General features: G+C 39.2%; 1 protein-coding gene across 11 annotated transcripts in view; it reads left to right on the forward strand.

Annotated features, from left to right (window-relative positions):
* TAF1 (TATA-box binding protein associated factor 1) overlaps positions 1-19,380 on the forward strand; it is a 73,690-nt gene extending 54,310 nt beyond the window's left edge. For 3 of the 11 annotated variants that reach the window (XM_064278537.1, XM_064278535.1, XM_064278539.1), the window contains exons 31-39: positions 397-489; positions 571-655; positions 8,631-8,698; positions 8,946-9,062; positions 12,604-12,729; positions 13,527-13,628; positions 13,876-14,032; positions 14,652-14,829; positions 17,488-19,380. In XM_064278537.1, coding sequence (XP_064134607.1) covers positions 397-489; positions 571-655; positions 8,631-8,698; positions 8,946-9,062; positions 12,604-12,729; positions 13,527-13,628; positions 13,876-14,032; positions 14,652-14,829; positions 17,488-17,707 — 1,146 coding nt within the window. In that variant the 3' untranslated portion in view covers positions 17,708-19,380. Of the gene's footprint in view, positions 1-396; positions 490-570; positions 656-8,630; positions 8,699-8,945; positions 9,063-12,603; positions 12,730-12,934; positions 13,007-13,526; positions 13,629-13,875; positions 14,033-14,651; positions 14,830-16,929 lie in introns of those variants that run through there. The other 8 variants (XM_064278540.1, XM_064278542.1, XR_010319800.1 and 5 more) reach the window with 7 other exon arrangements.
* Positions 19,381-19,688: the final 308 nt, after the last annotated feature.

A 19,688-nucleotide genomic window follows, 5' to 3' on the forward strand; every position in this document is an offset into this window, starting at 1 on the left:
GAAGAAGATCACCAGGCTTTTCTTGTGAGGCACTTCTGGGTGCACTGAAACTTCCAATCTTTTCATTAGCAGCTGAGTGTGTTAACTGTTTGCACCATGATAGGCATGTGATAATGCGTAATACTTTGAAGCTTCTGGATGAGACTGGGGAATAAGGAATTTTAATTTTAAGTATAGAGCAGAGGTTTTTACTGTATCAGGCTATAGGAGTCCCCTGAAGGAATCTGTGAACTCCTTAAATTATATACAAAGGTTTATATGATTGTGTGTTTTTCTGGGAAAAGGGTCCATAGCTTTTGTCAGAGTCTTTGGGATATTTGTGCCCTGACCAAGTTTGAGAATTTCTAGTACAAACAGTAGTTTCCATTTAATTTCTCATGCTCTTTTTAAAATTAGTCCTGGCCATTTCATCACCCAGTCAATAAGAAGTTTGTTCCAGATTATTACAAAGTGATTGTCAACCCAATGGATTTAGAGACTATACGTAAGGTAGGTGATTTGATCTAAAATCCCTTTTTGGAATCAAGTGACTTTTATGTGTATCTGAGTGCCTGATTCTTTTAACTACAGAACATCTCCAAGCACAAGTATCAGAGTCGGGACAGCTTTCTAGATGACGTAAACCTTATTTTGGCCAACAGTGTTAAGTACAATGGTGGGTATTTCTCCATTTTTTCCCTCCTTCTCTTTCATCCATCAATCTAACCATCCTTAATCCATCCAGCATTAGTTACTGTTATTAAAATTTAATTGTACAAAGCAGGCTTGAGCAGTGGTAGTCAGAAGAGTCAATCAGGTGATTTATTATTGTTTTTATTTAAAGCAGGCACTTATTTTTAATGAGTATATTACATTCTGCACAGCCTGCTATTAACTTTATTTTATTGTGGTAAAAACATTCATAACAAAACATATACCCTCTCAAAATTTTTACAGTAACATTGATTACATTCAAGTCGTGCAGTCATTCTCACTATCCTTTTCCAAATTGCTGTTAACTTTTAATAATAAAAAAATAATACACCCTTACTTTTTGAAATTTTGGAAAGCACAGAAAAGTGAGATGAGAATAAAAGTCAAATGGACATTACTTTGGACTTTGAACCATTACTACTTTTCCTTGAGATGTAAAAACTCACCTGTGTCCCAGGCCCTTAAGACAGAGCTTAGGGAAATACGTGACAATAAACTATGGAGAGCTTCCTTGGAGCGTGGAGTTTTGCTCACTATATGAACTGATTGAATAATATGTGCTAGGCTCTGTGCTAGCTACTTAATTCACTAAAAAGAAAGACGTCACTATCCTCAAGTAATTCACAATCCATTTGAAGGAGAGAGTAAAAATACAGCTTGACAAGAGCCGTAATAGAAGGATTTACAAAGTAAAACTAGAGGACAGGAAAGAGTTATCTTAACCTGAGGGTTAGGGAAGGCTTCACAAAGAAGTTAATAAAGATTAGTTTTGAATAAGTCACTTGTAAAGCAAACATTTACTGAGACCATTAATATGTGCTGCCACTGATAAAGTCAAATTAGATATGGTCCCTGTTCCCAGATTGGCTATAGTTTAATTGGAGAAATAGAAAAGAAAGATTAAAATGCTGTATTATAAATATTATGCTAGAAGTATGCACAGAGTAGTACTGCAGGAACACAGAAATGGAATATCTAAATCAGAGTGAGTTAGAGGAAGTTTTCTGGAAGAGGGTTTTTTTTCTCTTAAACTAAGTTCTGAAAGACAAATAGAGCTGGCTAAGCAAACAGTATAGAGGAGAGAATGTTCTAGGCAGAGAGAACAGCAATATATAAAGGCACAGAGACCTGAAATGACACGGTAGGTTTGAGAAACAAGTTTGTCGGGGTTGCAGTTACGTGTACATGTTGGCGAGTTGACTGTGTGTTTAGAGAGGTAGGCAGGAGTCAAATCATAAAGGGCTTTATGTGCCAAACTTAACAGTTTTTTATCCTAAGTGGGAAGGTATTGAAGGAATTAAGCAGGGAAATGACAATCAGATGTGCATTTCAGAAAAATTATCTTAATAACAGTGTAGAGAATAGATTAGAGGGGGAGAAATGTGAGACGCAGGGAGACCAGTTAGGCTCGTTCAGTAATGAGGCAGAAATAATTTTAGAGCCTGAATAAAGAAGAGACGAACTCCAAAGATACGTAGGAGGTTAGAATTTCTAGGAATTGAATAAGATAAAGGAATGGCAAGGATAAGACCAAAGTTTTTGGCTTAGATGCTAGTTTGAGAATATGGGGGTGGGGATAGAACATAAAGATTTGAGAGGAAAGGGGAGGAGCTTGGTTTTGGATATGTTGTGTTTGAGTAGGGATGTTCAGGAGTTCAAAAGATGGGTCTGGCCTCGATAGAGATTTGAAGGTCATGGGAAGAGAACAAGATCATCTAAGGCATCATATGTAGAGTTAGAAGAACAGCAGAGGGCAGAGTCCTAGAGAACACTGGTGTTTTAGGGGATAGGCAGAAGAGAAGCAGCTGTCGAAGGATGTGGAGAAGGAAGTGGAGGAAGGAAAGTAAGAGAGAATGCTGTCACAGATTTCAAGAGGGAGATAATGTCAAGGAAGGGAGTGAACAACATTGCTGAAAAAAAGTCAGGTAAGATAGACAGTAAAATGAGAAAGCCCCCTTAACTAACAATATGGAGTTCGTTGACCAGAACTCAATGGAGTGGGAGAACAGAGGTCAGATTGTAGTTGTTTCGGTAGTGAATGGAAAGGGAGAAAGTAGAGACTACTCTTTCAAGAAACCTAGCTGTGATGGGGAGCCCTGGTGGAACAGTGGTTAAGAGTTCAAGCTGATAACCAAAAGGTCAGCAGTTCAAATCCACCATCCACTCCTTGGAAACCGTCTAGGGCAGCTCTACTCTGTCCTGTAGGGTTGCTATGAGTCAGAATCGACTCCACAGCAACAGGTAACAGGTAGCTGTGACGGAGAGTAGAGCTATAGGATGGTCACTAGAGGGGGATGTGGGGTACCTTAGGGTTAGAGTATATTAGCCTGTTAATAGATTCGGGGATTGTCTAGCATGAAGAGAGCTAATAGTGGAAGAAGTAGATGTGAGAGAGAGAAGGGATAATTAATGGAGTAGAGGTCCTTGAGTTGAGAGAAGCTGGAATACAGAGCATGGGCAAAATGATTGGCTTTAGATGGGAGGAAGGAGACTTATTTTACTGAGACAAGAAGGAAAGGAAAGGATGAATGTGGATAAAACAAGTTTTATGTATTGGGGAAAAAGTTTGAGGGTGTTCATGCCCTGTGTTTTTTAATTTTTTGAACTAGAAAGCAAGGAGAATGTTGAGGACCGTGTTTAGAGGGAGAGGTCTGGGGAGATAGATATGCCAATGGAGTAATTCTTTAAGAAAAGCAGAAGAGGGAGCTAAGTGCATTTGAGAGAATTGCCTAGCATACTGAGGTCTCACCTAAGAATCCATGGGATTATATGACTTCTCTCCGGCAATATTTAGCAGCTTATCCAAGTAGTGTGGCTGTAAATTTGCCAGGATAGTAGAGACAGAGAATTAGAGGTAGGGAACACCCAGAAAGATAGGTTAGGAAATGGGCATTCTAGGCAGAGAACAGAATATTCAGTATCATGAAGGAATGAAGGAACAGGGCAAGTTCAGGGAACTAGACTTGAACATATGTATTCCATTGAGGACAGTGGTAGAAGATGAGCCTTCCATTTTTTGTTCCTTCTGGGTTGGGTTGAAAAAAATCTACTTTCTTCATGTTCTTTTTACATTGCTCACTGGAAATTAGAGTGGAAATGCCCTTTGTGAGCTTAATTATCTCTTCAGTATTATCTCCTGAAAGTACGTAAAACTACTCAATCAGAATTCTGGTAGTAGAAGTGTGGATGGGCTCACAGATGTCTAAAAAACTTTTATAACGAATAATAAGCAAAAAAGGAGCTACAGAAAGGCTATTTGGCCTGGTGATAGCTGGCTTAAGACATAGGGTAGATTTTTGAGGAACGTATCTAAACCTAGATGATGGTAATAGAAAAAATAAGCAGAGGGCATATAGACAAATCACAGAGGACAAAAATTAAATAGCTAGTAGACATGAATATTCAATGCAAATTGAAACAAAGAGATACGATTTTTTCACCTATTAGATAAGCTAAAAACATTTTTTAATGGAAGTACTCAATGGTAGTGAGGGTATGGTGAGGCAGGTGTTCTCACATATTGCTGTTGGCAGTATAAAATATTAAGACATTTCTGGAAACTATTTGACCACATTGATAGCCTTAAAAATAGTTATGCAAACAGACTTGTAAGTCAGCTAGACTTGGATTTGAATATTGACCCCAACAAATAATAGCAGTATGACTTTGAGCACATAACTTAGCCTCTGCTTTCTTATCTGTAAAATGGGAATAATAATAACCTTCTCAGAAGGTTGTTGTGAGGGTTAATAAAATATGTAAGTGCTTAGCACATGGTAAGATTATAATCTATCCTGATCAGAGATGTAGATAAAAATGTTCATAATAATTTATTAATGAGAAGTTATAAACAACCTGAATGGTTAAAGGGAATGATCAGTTATAGTGCCGTCTATGTGATGGATTGTATGTGATCGTTAAAAGGTCTTTGAAAACTAATGACCAAAAATGCTCACCTTGTTAAGTGAGAAAAGCAGAACACAAAAGTGTACATTTTATATCTCCATTATACTTTTTTAATTAAAGGTGTATATACATAAAAAAGACTGGAAGGGAAACAGACTAACGTAATAATAGTGGTTATTTCTGGGATTAGAATTCGTTTTCATCTTTTACAGGCTTTCCAAGTTTTTTTTTTTTTTTTACTGGTGTGGGAGGTAGGAAAGCCTTCCTCCTAGGGGCAGTGACTTCTGAGTTGAATTTTGAAGGATGACGACTAATAGCTAACTTTTATAGAGGACCTACTGTGCCAAGCAGATAGCCAAGTGGAGAAGGGTGAGGAAGAAATGCCAAGCAGAGAACACAAATGCAAAAGTAGATCAAAGTACCTTGGACAAGGAAGTGCAAATAATTGAGTGGGCACAGAGTAGGAGCTGAATTGGGTGGTAAGAAATGAAGTTTTAAAGGTAGATGGGCCAAATCGTGAAGGGCCTGTTAGGTCACACTAAGCCTTTAAAAGGAGAGAGGGACATATCAGGTGTTTTAGTAAGGACATTCTGGAAGTAGACTGAGGAATGAATTGGAAGAGAGTGAGATATGGAGGCCATTAGTTAGAAATACTGAGGTGTAAGTAGCAGTAAGAATGGAAAAACGGGGATAGATTCTAGAGATACTGAGGAGGTAGCATTGATATTTTCATAAATGGTTGTAAGTGGGGAGTATGGATAAAGGATAAGGAGAATTGAAAATGATGCCAAGCACTCTTATGCTCTGGGAGGAAACAGAAATTTCTGCCAACTCTCTAAACAAAAAACCCCGCTGCTGTTGAGTTGATTCCAACTCACAGTGACCCTTTAGGACAGAGTAGAACTGCCCCATAGGGTTTCCAAGGCTGTAATCTTTATGGAAGCAGACTGCCACATCTTTCTCCCATGGAGCGGCTGATGGGTTTGAACCTCTGACCTTTCACGTTAAGTACTGTGCCACCAGGGTGCCTTACAGACTCTTTAGAGGACTGTGATGTTCATTCCCTTTAATTAAGCAAATTCACTTCTAGGGAATACTGCAAAAGCTTGCCAAGGCATATGTACAAATGTTCTTTGTGGCATTGTTTGTAATTGTAAAAACACGGGCATTCTACATATCCAGCAATAGGAAATTGGTTAAATAAATTATGTTACACCTATATGGTGGAACACTATTTAATTATCAAAATAGAAGATTTAGCTACCAAATAATATACATTTCTATATGCTAGTATCAAAAGGTATCCAAGATGTATTGTTGAAAACTAAGGTTACTCAACAGTGTATTTACAAAGGATCACAAATCAAATCCTATAGAGAGGCCAGACAGGTAATGTAAATGAATGAAATAGGTAAAGTGGGGACTGATGAACTAGAGATACGTACCCCATCTAAAGGGATCAGTCACTATTTAGGTCAATTGTTGCCATAAAGTATTTCCAGTTCTTATTTTTCAGGAGAAACTGGACATATGATTATATGTCAAAAAATTTTGTCTAATCTCTTAATTTTTAAATGTTGGCATCTAATATAAATTTGATAAGAATGCTGTGTATCAAACAAAACCTGCCCCTCTACAGGCCAGATCTGGCCACGGGGCTGCTAGTTTGTGATCTCTGATGATCTTATTTATGTTTTTAAAATAACTGTATATTTCCATGTATACATATTAAAAGGCTGGAAGTACAGATACCAAACTGGTAACAGTGGTTATCTTTGAAAAGTAAAATTACTGAAGGGAGCTTTAGAGGGTAATTTTCACTTTGTACTTGTTTGCACTTAAAAATGTATTTGAATTTTTTAAAAGTGAGTATGTAATACTTTGATAATTAAAATTTTTTTATTTTTGGAAGGGTAACTAAATCAGATGACATCCAAAATTCTGGCTTGGGTACTTGGGTGAATGGTGGTGTCATTGTCTAATATAGGAAATGTAGGAGAAGCAGTTCTGAAGAAAAGGTGGTAGAGTTCAGTTTGGGTTATGCTGTGTTGAAGAGTCCCTGGGTGGTGCAAACAGTTAAGCACTGGACTACTAACTGAAAGTCTTAACAGTTCATACCTATTCAGAGGCACCTTGGAAGAAAGGCCTGACAACCTGCTTTTGAAAGGTCACAGCCTTGAAAACCCTATGAAGTGCAGCTGGTTTTGTTTTTTTGTTTGTTTGGTTTTTATATTGAGGTAGGACAGCCAAGTGAAGATTTTTAGTAGGCAGTCAGCTATATACAGGTCCAAAGATCAGAAAAGAAGCCTGTGCTGTAAATATGGATTTTTTCCTCAAATATCATCATATAAAGGTGCAAATATGGAGCACAATAGGGAGTAGGTATATTCCTTGAACCCTCTGATACTGTATGTAAAGTATGGTTATCCAATAACATCTGCAGCCTGTCTCCATGAGTTTTTTGAGGACCAACTTCCTGGTGGCCTCAAGAGATTACAACTCTAGAAACTTGAATTTAAGTCTTCCTATCACTCAAACTAGGAGTCCTGGTGGTTTAGTGGTTAAGTGCTACGACTGCTAACCAAAAGGGCAGCAGTTAGAATCCCCCAGCTGCTCCTTGCAAACCCTGTGGGGGCAGTTCTACTCTTCCTGTAGGGTCGCTATGAGTCAGAATCTACTCATAGTATCACTCAAATTATTCTTTATTGTGAGGCACCTCTGGCTGTCTTTATTTGTATCCTAAATATCTTTAGAACTGATGTAGTTTTCTTTTTAGTTTGTATGTGTTTGGCACAGGCAGCTTGTGTAAGGCCACAATTTTATTTTAAATCTTTTAAAGAATAGATTGCCTATACTTGTGAGAGGTTTTTACCTAAAAGAGACTTCTTTGTTAATATAAAAGCTTGTAGGTATGGCATGGAAGCTTCACATGTACTTTTTTTTTTTTAAATCCTGATAAACAGTGGATTCAATTTCTCTACGAAGCTTTTCCTAATTTCTCTTGCCCTCCCAGGATTGGTCACTTCCTCCTTTGTGCTTTTTCTGAACCCCGTATGTATTTTTTACTGCATTTTATTCCCCTTACTTGTTTATATATCTGTCTCACTGTACTAGATTGTAAACTTCCTGAGTATATGGTCCATATCTTATTCTTTTCCTTATATAATTCCTGGCACATAGAAGGCACTCAAAAATGTTTTATGAATGAATGAACAGGTATAGTGAAGACTGTGAGAAAGCATTTAAGGCAGGGATTGAAAACTGAACTTGTCTTCAGGGTCCAGGCATAAATGAATTAAGCAGGCCTGTTAGGAACTATGGCAGCCTGGGGAGCACATGTCTTACCTGAAAACTTTTTATTGAGGTATAATTTACATATAGGAAAGTCTGTATATCATGGGTGTACAACTAAATCCATTTTCACAGTCTGAACTGGATTTTTTTAATGTGGTCCAAACAAAACTGGATCGACCTAAAGGCCACCAGGTTGCAACTTAACAACTACGGCTGTGCGGAGAACTGTACATAGGTGAAAGATTGACTTGTATTTGAATTCTAGTTTGAAGACATCAAATGTAAAAGAACATTTGTGAAACAATTGGGGTTCATTTGAATATTGACTGGATATTTAATATTAGGGAATTATTGTTAATTATTTTTGATCTGATATTTTCTAAAAGAGTCCTTAGAGACACATACCGAACAATTTATGGACAGAATGATATGATGCTGAAATTTGCTTCAAAATAATTTGGGGGAATATGGAAAATAGATGAAGTATAAATAAAACAAGATTGGCCATATGTTGATAATTATTGAAGCTGGCTAGTGTGCACTTGGGGATCATTATATAATTCTAGTTTCGTATATGTTTGACATTTTCCACCCCCAAAAGTAGAGCAAGAGTCCAAGTTAAAGCTTTATATGATTTTCTGGGCCTGGGATAATGGGACCCTACTGCTAGTGACAAAATATAAAATTCTACAACTGTGAAGACTAAAGGTAATGGCATTTTCTTTTCTCATTTATAGGGCCTGACAGTCAGTATACTAAGACTGCTCAGGAGATTGTGAATGTCTGTTACCAGACATTGACTGAGGTAGGTGGTAAAATACTATGTCCTTACTTTGATTATCTATATCTTGCCACTAGAATATAAGTTCATGAAGGACAGGGATTTTTTTAGGGGGGCAGGGGGGCCTGTTTTGTTTACTTTTGTATCCCCAGTGCCCAAAACACTTGTTGAATGCGTTGTATGAATTCGTAAATTATTTTGAATCAATAATTGATTATAAATTATATATTCATAATGAATTAATGAATTCATTGATTTCCTTATTTCTCAGTATGATGAACATTTGACTCAACTTGAGAAGGATATTTGTACAGCTAAAGAAGCAGCGTTGGAGGAAGCAGAATTAGAAAGCCTGGACCCAATGACTCCAGGGCCCTACACACCTCAGGTTAGTCTGAGGACTAGGAACTTCCTCTTACAGTTTTCTTATTGGTTTGGGAAATTGGGAGCATGTTAACAGATCTACTTACTGAGATACCCTTCTTCTCTGTCCTTCCTCTTCATATGCCTTTCGTGTGCTTTCTTGTCTTCTCAAAGGCTAAGGTGAGTGAGGGCCATGGGTCTCGGTGGCCTTGTTGAATTCAGAAGAGGCAGTTGTGGGTGAATGAGTGGGATGGGGGGTTTTAGTTGTTTAAGCAGGAATTTGGAAATACCAAATTCCTGACTGCTGTGGCCAGAGGCATCCTTTGAGTCTCCAGAGCTCTCTTGTTCATGAATTGGGGCTCTAGGACATCCCTAGAGTATGGACTTCTCAGTTACAGACACGGGCCACATTATTCCCATGCCATATAAAAAAACCCATTGCCGTCGAGTTGATTCTGACTCCTAGTGACCCTATAGGACAGAGTAGAACTACCCTGTAGAGTTTCCGAGGAGCACCTGGTGGATTCGAACTGCTGACACTTTGGTTAGCAGCCATAGCTCTTAACCACTATGCCACCAGGGTTTCTGCTAAGCCCTGTAAAAAAAAAAAAAAGCCTGGTAGATCCTGGTTATTCATTCCCTCAGAGGTATTTCGTATAGCCTAGATATCACCCGTTTTCTTGGATTGACTCCCTCTCCTGGTGAATGAAGACAGGTAATTATAATATTCTTAAATTTGCAAGTCAGAGGACTAGGGAGCAGGATGAATAAGATATTTTTAGCCTTTCTGACTGAATCTCTGATTTATATTTCATATATACTCTTGGAAGGCTGGGATATTTGAAGAATAGAAATTAGCAGAATATAACTGGTGTTTAGTTTCTGTATTGGAGGCACTATGATAGAGTGAAAAGTGCATGAGCTTTGGCATAAAACGAATCTGGGCTTTAGTCTTAGCTCTGTTACTGTTAGCTTTGTGATCTTTGGAAGTTAAATTAACCTCTCTAATTCAGGTTCTTTTTTTTCCTAAAATCTGCTTTTGAAGGTTGTTGTAAACATAAATAGGTTCACGTGCCTGGCACATGGTAGACATTCAGTAAATGTTGTTTTCCTTCACTGTGTGAAAGTTGTCTATAAACCTTCCAGAAGCCCTTTCAAATTTAGCCAAATGTTTTAATGCTAAATTCTCCCAGTATCCACAGGCATTTTTTTTTTCATTCTACCCAGGTTTCACTCTGAACTGATAATGCAACCTATGTGATCTCTCCCTATCTATCTCTCTTTTACTTTTTCTTTTACCCCAAAACCTAGGTTACTGAGGGGCCAGGTACAAAGAACCCTCAGATACTTCTTCCAGGCCCAGAACAAGGAAAGGCTCTTGGAGTGTGTGGGCAGATTGGGTCAAGGGGTCTTGGGTGAGTGATGTTGCCCAGGAAGGCCCTATTTGCTAATAGGCCCACAGCTTTCACAAGGCCCTTTCTGGTAAGTTAAAGCCTGGGTATTAGCCATCATTCCCCCAAGAGAGTCTAGCTACTAAGTGGCAAATGGTTTGCTCTAGTCTAGAAGCCTAAGCCTAGTTGTTTGGTAAGTCAAAGCCTTGGACCCAAAAGTCATCTTTTTCCTTTCTTCCCTACCCCTCATACCTTACCCGAAATAGCTGAGGAAAATCTGGCAGCTGTTCTACCTCCTGAGCGGTAGCTATTGTTTAGTGTAGTTAAAGGGTCCCCTATGAAGAGTAGTTTAGTGGAGTGTTAAACTCGTTGCCATCGAGTCGATTCCAAATCATAGTGACCCTATAGAACAGAGTAGAACTGCCCCACAGAGTTTCCAAGGAGCAGCAGTGATGGATTCGAACTGCTGACCTTTTGGTTAGCAGCCATAACTTTTAAGTACTGCACCACTATGGCGCCTCCATAGTAGAATGTGCTGCTTCGTTATTCCAGTTCACCCCTTCACCATTCTTTTCACTCATACATATACAATTTGAGGTAGTAAGCCCAACTCATGACCTCTTAATTTGAGGAAGATGGCTCATGAGTGACTGTCCTTACTCATTACTGTTCTCAAACCCAGATGTTATTAGAGAGTGTTTGTGTAAGTTTAACTGGTGTATACAATTCTGGTGTATACAAACATGATAGGAATCATACATTACTTCCAAATTCTAAATGGTGGTAGTTAGTCATGTATTTTCAGTCAACTATTCCAGCCTACCTTGCATTGCATCATACATTTAGCTTAACAGTTTATCTAAAACTGCTTGCTTTGCAGTTCGCACACAAGCATTCCTTATATTCCATACTACAGTACAAGATTTTGCAGAATTTCATTCCCTGATTTTCCCTTCTCTTCCACAGCTGTTTTATCTGTTCTGTAATGCTTTGAATTCTGTTTTCCTGCTCTTTATTCAAAGCCCTCTTCTCAGCCTTCCCTGCTTGTATGTTTGCTTTATTAAAAAAGTAGCATATATGGGTTTTCTGTTGATAAAAGTAACAAGTTCATTGTGAAAAATTAGAAAATACGAAGAAGAAAACAAGACACCTGTAATCAGTTCCACCACTCAGAAAGAACCAACCACTGTGAACATTTTGATGTATTTCTTTCTAATCTGTGTTGTGTATGTGAGTGTACATTTATAGACACTTTCAAAATGAAATTGGTCAAGATGGTTTTGTGTCCTGTTCTTTTCACTTTACGTTATGGGCATTTTATCATTTCACTAAATAGTCTTTGAAGACATGATTTTTTTAATAGCTACATAATATTTCTACCCTCAGCCAGGTTTTTTAGTTAACTCTTTCCTAGCCTCCTCTTTATTAGTCCTCCCTGCCCTCCTATCACTGAATGGTCCATTTGCTAATTCTTTGTCATTTTCAGGGGAGGGAAAAGAGAAGTTATTATTGAGTAACAGGCATTGGGTAAGGAGCTTACACATACATCTTAATTCTCACAACAACCCTGGAAGGTAGACATTATCATCCATGTTTTATCATTGAGGAAACCAAGGATTAGAGAGATGAAGTAATTTGTTAAAGTTACTCAGCTAGTAGGTGGTGGAGCCGGGGCTCAAATCCAGGGCAGTTTACTCCAAAGCCTGTGGTTTTTCACCACACCATTTTGCCTCATGGTATCCTCTAACAAGCTCATAGCTGTCAAACCATTACATGCTTTTGTCAGAATTAAAAGTCCTTTACCTCATTTCCTCTTAAATGTCTCTAAATCAAAATATAACACTGGTCATAAAAGGTGGGCCTATAGACATTAAGACAAGGCTTAGAACAAGCTAGATTATTGACCAGAAAGGTTTTAGGACATAGGCTTGTCCCATAGCTTTAATGTGCTTCTGTTTCAGGCTTCTGATCAGATATATCAGATGCCTCTCTGCTAGAGATTCCCATTTGTAAGATTCCCAAAAACCTGTCCTGAAACTATGCCAAACTGTTTTCTCTTTAACTGGATTGCTCTGCATGACCTTTCTCTGCAGTGAATGCTCTAAAGGGAGTTCTCTGCATTTCTTCCTCAATTCCCTAAACAAAAAAAGCTAAATTGTACGTTTTGTGCCACAGCCTCCTGATTTGTATGATACCAACACATCCCTCAGTATGTCTCGAGATGCCTCTGTATTTCAAGATGAGAGCAATATGTCTGTCCTAGATATTCCCACTACCACTCTGGAAAAGCAGGTAACACAGGTACGATGTTCTTTTTCTTTTAGTGAGATTGGTAGTATGCTTGGGGAATGGAGGGTAGAGGTGCAGTGGTGGTGGTGGTATATGGCATACATCAGGATGACTGGGCCCTTTGGCCCTGGGAATGAAGGCTTAGAAATGTGATTTCAAGGTGAGATGGTGGCGGGTCACATGACTGGCATTGTCTTCTGTCTGTTCCCATGGGCAGAATCAGGCACAGCAGAACTTCAGGGACATCACAAGTGTGGAAAGTATAAGAGGCATCAGAGCAACCTGACAGGTGACTAGAAAGACCAACTGCGTTCAAAGACAGAGTTCAAAATAATTGCTCTGCTGCTTTACTGTATGCATGTTATAATCTAAATTAAAATGATTTGTTAAACTAAATAAAAAATAATTGGCCTGTTCTAGAGGTGCCAGAAGAAACTCCTGATGTGAAAATTCTATCAGCTGTTCTCAGTCAGGTTCCACAGAAGAGTATAAAACTTAGGAGGGTTTTTCTATCCCAGAGAGTCCAACACAAGCTAAGAAAGCTTGGGTTAGAAAGGAAGAGTCTCCTTTTGATGATACAGTAAGAGTAGACCAAAGACCTTCCTGTTCTTTGGGTTTTTACCCTACCTCTTATTTCCAAAGAATCAGTGGGGGAAAATGCACATGCCTTGAGCTGTGTAAACAGCCCCCACTAGCAGTGGGATTGGCTGGGATATCAGGGAGGAACATCAATCCTGGGTGAGAACCCTTTGTTAACTCCTCCTACACGCACGTCCCTCAATGATGTGCTATTTGTGTTCCTTACTCAGATGCACCAGGGCCGAGGTAGGCTGGGCGAGGAAGACTCTGATGTAGATATTGAAGGGTATGATGAGGAGGAGGAGGATGGGAAACCTAAGACTCCAGGCCCAGTGAGTATGCTTACAGAAAGCTTATGGTTACATTATACCCTTATATGATAGGAGCCCCCAAAGTACGGGACAGGCCAAATCCCGCGGTGATATTAGAAGGTCTCCATAGTGAGTCCCCAGTATGACTTTAATACTTGGAACCAGCTAAACAAGTTTATCTACAAAAATTCTTGTGAGGCAGCAAGGGTGGCTGGTGGTGGCTTCTGGTCAGTTGATGGGACTCTTACCCTCAATTGGTCTCATTCAGGAAGGTGAAGATGGAGATGGTGATCTTGCAGATGAAGAGGAAGGAACTGTGCAACAACCTCAAGCCAGTGTCCTGTATGAGGATTTGCTTATGTCTGAAGGAGAGGATGATGACGATGATGCTGGGAGTGATGAAGAAGGAGATAATCCCTTTTCTGGTAAGTCTAGCTCCTTTGTTTTTATTCTTGTATAGCTCACCATAGATAGCATCCTTAGGACAAGGAAGCTCTTGGCCACACATGCTGTTTTCAGATGCTGATTCTTACTGAAGTCCCATTAATAGACCTGAGAGTACTAAGCACTCATTCATAGGATGATCATACTGTATAGTCTCAGAGGAAGTGAAGAAATACAGTACAGGAGGTAAAAAAGATGGTAGGGGAAAAGGCAATGCCTAAGTAGCAGCTTTGATTTAAATACTTGCTGAAGATGAGAAAGAAGTGTGAGGTGTGGCAACAGGGAAGAAAAATGAAGAAAAAACATTCTGATTTGGAATATTCCAAGAAAAAGTATAGGAGGAGATGGTAGGGGGAAAAAAAAGATAGGTTGGATTGAGATGGAAAAAGTAAATGATTGTTTGAATTCATTTCCCAACTACAGATTTTGCCATTGTTGTGACCCTTCACAGTTAAAAGAGAGGCCTCTGAGGGGAGGAGTAAGTACAGGCAAGATGCCTGTGTAGATTTGTGGGAGTGAGTGGTTTTGGAAGACCAAGCTAAAGATGTCAATTACGTCAAGTTTATCACTTGATGAAGCAGATTCGATCTCTTTTTACAGCTATCCAGCTAAGCGAAAGTGGAAGTGACTCTGATGTGGGGTCCGGTGGGATTAGACCCAAACAGCCCCGCATGCTTCCGGAGAACACAAGGATGGGCATGGAAAATGAAGAGAGCATGATGTCCTATGAGGGAGACGGTGGGGAGGCTTCCCATGGTTTGGAGGATAGCAACATCAGGTAACCGGCAGCAACTACAGGGCTGTGGCATCAGTGCCCAGCTATGATGTCAGAGGGCTCAGCATCAGATTACTTTCATCCATCAAACATTTCCTCAGCACCTACTAGGGCCAGGCACTGTGCTAGGCCCCGGGGGACACAGAGGAGCAAGACATATCCTGCCCTTGAGGATCTCACAGTCTAGTGGAAGAGACTGACACAAACAAATAATTACTAATACAATGTGATAAGTGCTATCGCATAAGTAAGCTCTAAGTGTCAAGGTACCACTGAAGAAGGGAGTGTCTTACTCTGCTTGGAGTAATCAGGGAAAGTTTCACAGACGAGGGAACATTTGAACCGGGCCTTAAAGGATGAATAGGAGTCTACTAAGTAGATATGGTGGCAGCAGGTGGGGAGATCTTTATAGATGGAACAATGTATTCAAAGGCACAGAAATACAAGATAACATAAAGTATGTTGCAGAGCTAAAGGAGGTTGTTGGGAGTTGAGACGCTGGAAATACTAGCAAGGGATTATATTGTGGAAGACCTTAAATGACATGTTAAGACATTCGGATTTTATCCTACAGATAATGGGAATTGTCACTCTAAGGAAAACGAAGTAACTTAAAAATTGTGTATTAAATAACTCTTAGGGCAACATGAGACAGACGATGAGGATCTGTCAGGAGCAGGGGGAGAATGAAGGAACATATTCCAGAGCTATTTAGAAGGTAGATCAATTGGGTTTAGGAGATAAGGAAGTCAGATGAATAATAAATCTGAGAATGTCATTGTGATAGGAAAGAGGAAGAACAGGTATTAGATGGGGTGGGAAAAGAGGAAAAAATGAATTTGGCTTTGGGCATCCAGCAAGCAGTTAGGGTCTTATCTATTCATTCAGCAAGCATTTATCACCAGTACAAAAATAACTAAAATGTGATGCCTTCCTTTCAGGAATTCAGTCTACTGGGAGACCTACAATTGGTAAACAGGCAATCACAATATAACGTGATATATGCTGTGATAGGCAACCACAGGATTTTTCCGGAGCTTGGGTAGGGGTTGGGAGAGGGGAGCTGGTTAGAGAAGAAAACTGAGCTGAATACAAATAGGAATTAGCTAGATGAAGAAGAAAGCAAAGGGCATTCCAGAGAACAAGGATACTACATGTATGAAGACACAGAGGCATGAAACACTTTTAGAGAACACAAGTAGCTCAGTGTGGCTGGAGCTTTTGATTGATCAATGTAAGAGTGATCAGAGATGATTTAGATACAGGTAAGGGCCAACTCATGAAGGACCTGAAAGTTTTGAGCAGGCATGAATGAGTGTAGTATGATCAGATTTACATTGTAGAAAGATTGTTCTGCCCCAGAAGAAAAGTGGGCAAAAGACATGAGCTAATAATTTACAAAAGAAATGCAAATAGCCAATACATATATGATATTATATATTCTTTAATAATCAGAGATGAGCAGTAAAACAATGAGATACAATTTTTTGCCTATCAGATTGACAAAGATTAAAATGAGTAGCAATGCCCAGTGTTGGAGAGGGTGTGAGAAGAAAAGAATATTCTACTGGTGGTGATGTAAATTGATACTTTCTGGAAGTATAACAATTTATAAATCAAAAACTTAAAAATATGTACATCCTCTTTGGCCCAGTATTCCATGTTTAGGAAATTATTCTACGGGAGTAATAGAACACCATCAAGATGTTTGTTCAATGATGTTATCACAGCACTGTTTCTAATAGTGGAAAAATTGGAGATAGCTTCAGTGTCCTAGTGAGAGACTTAAAAAAATCATGTTACAGCCATAAGTGGAATACCGCGCAGCTCTTAAAATGCTATAGATGTATGTTTATTGACATGGAAAGGTGTTCATTATCATTAGTGAAAAAAGCAGATTCCTAAAGAGTATGTAGAGTATCCCAATATTGTAAATTAAAAAAAAAATGTTTAAGCATATAACTGCATAGAAGAAAATTTGGAAGGTCATCATATACCAAGAGTATCTCTGAGTGGTGGTGTTATTGGTGACTTTTTTTCTGGTGTGTATGTTCTAATTTTTTACCAATGAACGTGCTTTACTTGTGTGATTTTTTTTTTAAGTAAAATTAAGAATAAACAAACAAACAAAAAATAAAGAGCACTCTGGCAGAAGTGTGAAGACTGAATATGAATGAATTGGAGGAGAGCAAGACTGGAGGCATGAAGATACTATTTCAGTAGTGTAGCCCAGAGATCACAGTGGACTAAGTAAGTGAAGGCAGTCAGGGTAGGAATGGAAAGGAGGGGTTAGAGACAAGATATATTGAAGAGGTAGAATCTTTATGACTGTTGTAACTGGATATGTAGGTGAGTGAGGCTGTAAGTGGTAGATGAAACCATGAGGCTTGGAGCATTTATGGTCATGTGCTGGCAGTGTGTGTTGTCCAGGTGTAGGGGAGTTTCTTTCATTCAGGTTCTTGTGTTTATGAATGAAGTTGGCAAGTTGATGTTTCTGAGCAGGATTATTTTTCTCTCTGGGATCTGTAGAACAGTCTAGAACCAGTCATTTTAGTGTTCAGGGGAGGTGAGATGGGCTGATCCCTTGGTAACGCTGAGAATGGGACTGGTCAGCTTGAGGATGGTGCCCGAGCTTGAGAGATGACATATTTCTCTTCTCAGTTATGGGAGCTATGAGGAGCCTGATCCCAAGTCGAACACCCAAGACACAAGCTTCAGCAGCATCGGTGGGTATGAGGTATCAGAGGAGGAAGAAGATGAGGAGGAAGAGCAGCGCTCTGGGCCGAGTGTACTAAGCCAGGTCCACCTGTCAGAGGACGAGGAGGACAGTGAGGATTTCCACTCCATTGCTGGGGACAGTGACTTGGACTCTGATGAATGAGGCTTCTTTTGGGCCTCCTTGGTCAGCCTTCGCTGTTCTCTAGCCTAGGTGGTTCACCTTGCCCTGATTTGTTTATATTTGTACAGTGTCTGATCCTGAAATCACCAGATTAACTAACACCTTAGCATTTAAAAAAGTAGTAAATGATAATAAATCACCTCTTCTGATCTTCCTGGGACATTGTCACCCTTTGATTTAAAGCAAAGCAACCCCCTCGCCCCACCACTACCAAACAGAAGAGAGAGAGAGATGAGTGCTCCTTCTTCTCCAGTACCTTCCTTTAACTCCATTTATTGCTCTTGGTATTGTTTTTCCCTGGGGAGGGAAGAGAAATTATGAAAGGACTAATAACTTTATGTCCTCTTGATGTATTAGAAATTTTCCAAGCATGGTATCATCTCAGTTTTCTTATTTGCAGGCTGGAACAGGTGACAGCACCCCTGCTGGGACAGAGAATTGAATTCTGATAGATTGTACCACACTATACTTAAAAACATAAACCTATCAGACAAACTGCCAGTTATTTATATTATTTATTTGATTATGCAGTGCCTTGTTCCTAAATGGATTTGAGGCAGATAACTGTAAATCTTTGGAACAGCCTGTATGTCAGAAATGATATGTTGCCATGTAAATGTATTCTGTCCCTCTGCTCCCAGGGGAAATGGTAGGGAAATGGTAAGTTCCTTAGGGCAAAGACTGTGTCTTCTGTTTCTTTTCATGCTTAGGATATGGTTCTGTGCATAGTGGGTACTCAGAAAATGTTTCTAGAATCATAAACTCCTCAACGAGTAATGTTACTGAGCATCTGCTCCGTGACAAGCACTCTATCAGATCCTTGGGATGCAAAGTTAAATAAGACACATCCCTTTTACCCAAAGAGCTCACCGTCAACTTGGGGGAGGGAGGGTGGTATTCAAAATATGTTCATAAATCATTACAGAACTATGAGAAAAAGTGCAATTAAGAAGCTAGATATAAAGTATAGGGGATAATAGAGAAGTGATCATGTCTGAAAAAGTTAGGGAAGTCTTGCTAGAGATAATTTTTAAGCTGATTGTTGAAGAATGAGTAGGAGTTTGCCAGATGGAAAAGTCTAGGCAGTGTAACATGAAGTGAAAAAGGCCAAAGTCTAGAAATGGCAGAGTGTGTTCCTAGTTTGTTTGTTTGTTTGTTTGTACCTGCCTTGTTCCAGAAAGGATTTACGGTGATTTAAATCCTTTAATGCTGGAGTGGCTAGAGATGAGACAAAGATGGGAAGGAAGCATGTCATCAAGAGCTTTACATTTGATACTAATGAGTGTGAATTTTATATTATGGCAAATGAAGAGCTAGAAAGGAGTGATATAATCAGATTTATGTTTTAGAAATTTTCTGTATATTGAATGAAGAAAGAAACTGAAAAATCATGTATAATGTGAACCCATTTTTGTAAAAGACAACCGTGTGTGTATTTATATGTATTTATATGTACTTGTGTATGCAAAGGAAAAGGTCTGAAAGAGGGTATATGCTAAACTGTTCACAACGATAACCTCTGGGTAATGGGATTGGAGGGGAGGAGGTTAGACGGTTGTGTGTATACTAAGTGGGATATTGTGCTTTTATTTCTGTATTGTTTACATTTTTATAAGTATGTATTATTTTTGTAATAAAAACTAAAAAAAATTTCAGTGGCAGTGTGGAGAATGGTTTGGAGGGGAGCAAATCTAGTTCAAGTAAGGGGAAATGGGGCCTGAACTAGGGCTGTGCAATTGTGATGGGAAGGAGGGGGATGGATTTGAGAAATAATAGAATCAACAGGATTTGATGACCAGTTGACATTTGGGGGTGCAGGGGGAAAAGGTAGCTTCCAGAATTTTAGGTGACAGGGTGGGTATATGGTATTAATTCATTTGACATTTATAAAGTCCCCTATTTTGGGGGGGGGAGTTCAGGCATGGTTATTTTTTTATTGTGGTAAAAATACATATAAAAAAGC

The sequence above is a fragment of the Loxodonta africana genome, chromosome X (genome assembly GCF_030014295.1).
Source record: "Loxodonta africana isolate mLoxAfr1 chromosome X, mLoxAfr1.hap2, whole genome shotgun sequence".
In the NCBI taxonomy this organism is placed as follows: Eukaryota; Metazoa; Chordata; class Mammalia; order Proboscidea; family Elephantidae; genus Loxodonta; species Loxodonta africana.